Raw genomic sequence first — 3,648 nt, forward strand, 5'->3', positions numbered from 1 at the left:
TCAAAAAAAAAAAAAATGCAATTAAAAGAATGCATCCTATGTGACAAGGACAAACATGACTAAAGAGGACAGGCTAGAAACCAGACGCCACATTGTTATTGCTGATTGCTTCATTTGTTGCAAAGACACTGTGAGATGTTTGCGCTTGATGAAAGGCATAATGACTGGCCTCTCTCATTTTCAGCGGATCAACCCCTCTGCTGAGATGGTTATGATTGATAGAATGTTCAACCAAGAGGAAAGAGCTTCCCTGTCCCGAGACAAACGTCTGGCACTTGTAGACCCTGGTAAGAAATGTCAGAGTGAAAGTAGAGAAGGACTACTGCATGGTGCAAGGACTCTGGGGGCCTTTGGGATTCTGTCTGAACTGACCGTTGGGTGAGAAACCTGAAGGTAGAACATGAATTCTGGGAAGAAAAATCTCAAGAGTATATAATAATTCTGAGAACATCTCTACAAAATCAAACTGAAAATTTACATTCAGTCAAGTGATTCTTTTGCCTTATTATAGACTTAAAATTCTCCATCTTTCTCTTGTTTTTGAGAACTAGATTAAGTCAGAAGGCTTCCCAGAAGCAATTAAACCTCAGGATATTATTGCGTGTCCTGATATGTGTAAGTCACAGTTAGGAGGAAACTTCGGTGAAACAGTCCCTGACCCCAAGCCAATGAATTGTGAAGCTCACGGAAGTGCTTTCCTCTCATCTAGCTACTATCCTGCCACTGGCATGCATTTTAGATTTGATTCATATTCTACCTTTTAAAATAATAATAATAATTTCTCTTGGGCACAGTGGCTCACGTCTGTAATCCTAGCACTCTGGGAGGCCGAGGCGGGTGGATTAACTGAGCTCACAGGTTTGAGACCAGCTTGAGCAAGAGCAAGACCCTGTCTCTAAAAATAACTGGGCGTTGTAGCAGGTACCTGTAGTCCCAGCTACTCAGGAGGCTGAAATTAGAGAATTGCTTGAACCCAGTAGTTTGAGGTTGCTATGAGCTATGATGCCACAGCACTCTACCGAAAGCAACAAAGTGAGACTCTGTTGCAAAAAATATATAAATAAATAAACAAATAAAAATTATTTCTCTTGGGCAGGTATGGTGGCTCATACTTGTAATCCCAGCATTTTGGGAGGCTAGCATGAGAAAATTACTTGAGACCAGGAGTTCAAGACCAGCCTGGGAAAAATAGCCAGAAGTTGTCTCTACAGAAAGATTTTTAAAGTAGCTGAGTGTGGTGACATGTGTTCCTATCATCCTAGGTACTTGAGAGACTAAGGTGGGAGGATCATCTGAACCCAGAAATTCAAGGCTGCAGTGAGCTATGTTCATACCACTGCACTCCAGTCTGGGTGACAGAGCAAGACCTTATCTCTAAAACAAACAAAAAAAAGAATTAATTCACTTTACTTTTCTCTAGTCACTTTTTTTTTCTTTGAAACAGTCTCACTGTGTTGTACAGACTGATATCTAACTTCTGGGCTTAAGGGATCCTCCCACTTCAGCCTTCCAAGTAGCTGGGACGATAGGCATGTATCACCACACCTGGATAAAAATTTGTTTTTTAGAGACAGAGTCTAACTTTATTGCCCTTGGTAAAGTGCTTTGGCGTCATAGCTCACAGCAACCTCCAACTCCTGGGTTTAGGCAATTCTCTTGCCTCAGCCTCCCAAGTAGCTGGGACTACAGGCACCCGCCACAATGCCCAGCTATTTTTTTGTTGCACTTTGGCCCGGGCCGGGTTTGAACCCGTCACCCTCGGTATATGGGGCCAGCGCCCCACTCACTAAGCCACAGGCTAAAATTTTTAAATTACACAACATAATTCATGGAATATAAATTCTAACCATATGTTCACCATCCTAGAAAGAAATATTTTTATTTCTCCAAGTTTTCTTCTAGTTCTGGTTTCATTTTCACGCATTATTTATCTATACATTATCATTAATAATGATAGGACATATAGAGAGATGATTTTGTATTCTGATTCTTTTGTCTCTCACATAGGAAGTTTCTATAGTCTTCAAAATAATATTTAATGCATTTTTAATACATTAACTTGAAATTTAGCAATTCATCCCCCCACTATTAGATTATCATCTTCCTGTGACTTTATTCCTATTCCCCAATGTCTTTTATAAATACCTCTGTACTTACTTACTTAATTAATTATTTTATAATTTCAAAAATACTAAGAGGAGAGGCTCAGCAGTTAGGGCGCTGGCCACATACACCAAGGCTGGCAGGTTCAAACATGGCCTAGGCCTGCTAAACAACAAGGACAACTACAACAACAAAATAGCCGGGCATTGTGGCTTTTGTAGCTGGGATGCCTGTAGTCCCAGCTACTTGGGAGGCTGAGGCAAGAGAATCACTTGAGTCTAAGAGTTTGAGGTTGCTGAGCTGTAATGCTATGGCACTCTACCAAGGGCGACATAGGGAGACCCTGTCTCAAAAAAAAAAAAAAAAAAAACTAAGAGAAGAAATATATATATTTTTTGAGACAGATCCTGACCAATGTCTTTTCTAATACTTTAATGTTCTGCATTGTATTTGATGTGGCTCAAGTTGACATGCAGAATATGTGATCCTCACACTCAGTCTAACAGGAAAGTCTAAAAGAAATGCTACATAGCTAGCATGATCTTTGAATCTTTCTGAAAGGGAAGAAAAGCAGGAGCGGTGACTCACGCCTGTAATCCCTAGGAGGCCGAAGTGGGTGGATTGCCTGAACTCAGGAGTTCAAAACCATCCTGAGCAAGAGTGAGACCCCATCTCAACTAAAAATAGAAAAACTAGCTGGACACTGTGGTAGGTGCCTGTAGTCCCAACTACTCACAAGTCTGAGGCAAGAGGATTGCTCAACCCCAAGAGTTTGAGGTTGCTATTAGCTATGATGACACCACAGCACTCTACCCAGGGCAACAGAGTGAGACTCTGTCTCCAAAAAAAAAAAAAAAGAAAGAAAGAAAACAGAAGAGAATAAAGTAGGGAGCTGGGCATGGTGGTGCATACCTGTACTCCCAGGTATTTGGGAGGATCTCTTGAGCCCAGGAGTTCAAGTCCAGCTGCCCAAAGCAGAGGGGTACCACATCATTTTTTTTTAAAAAAGAAAGAAGATGAGAGGATAATGAAGGATATATTTCTGTCCCTTTTTCTTAGAACTTGAAATCTCCTGTTGCCTTTTGATGAATTGACTTGTAGATAAACGTTCCTATTCTGTCACAAACCCATCAACATGGGTATCACAAGGACAGGGACCATGCTGCATTCTCTTCAGTAGAGTGGCTGCACAGCCAATGTTAGTTAGAAGGAATCCTCTTTTTAGATTTCAAGATCTCACATTTTGGGATTTGTGAACAAATTCGTGTTCATGCTGTACATGTTCTCTCTGGTTTTATAGGTGTCATCAAAGTCCTATTTCACTTCCCTTCCAGACTTCACACTTTTTTCTGCTCTTGTATAACAGCAGTCTGTCTCCTCCATCTGTATCTTCAGTGCCCTAAATCCTCATGGACACTTCTTTTGCCATCCGCTGGCTTTTAAGCCTAGTATTACATTGCTTACTCTCGGACACAGTTCCTTTGTACTGTCCTTCCAAGCAGATACTACTTTGAATGCATGCTAACTATTCTTTTTTTTTTTTTT

The 3,648-nt window shown here is 40.8% G+C and overlaps 1 protein-coding gene across 1 annotated transcript in view; it reads left to right on the forward strand.

The window, feature by feature from the left end:
- BICRAL (BRD4 interacting chromatin remodeling complex associated protein like) overlaps positions 1–3,648 on the forward strand; it is a 50,856-nt gene that overhangs the window by 41,996 nt on the left and 5,212 nt on the right. Inside the window, exon 10 of the mRNA XM_023512885.1 lies at positions 185–287. Coding sequence (XP_023368653.1) covers positions 185–287 — 103 coding nt within the window. The remainder of the gene's footprint in view (positions 1–184; positions 288–3,648) is intronic.

The sequence above is a fragment of the Otolemur garnettii genome, unplaced genomic scaffold (assembly GCF_000181295.1).
Source record: "Otolemur garnettii isolate 467f Iridium unplaced genomic scaffold, OtoGar3 scaffold00031, whole genome shotgun sequence".
Taxonomy (NCBI): Eukaryota; Metazoa; Chordata; class Mammalia; order Primates; family Galagidae; genus Otolemur; species Otolemur garnettii.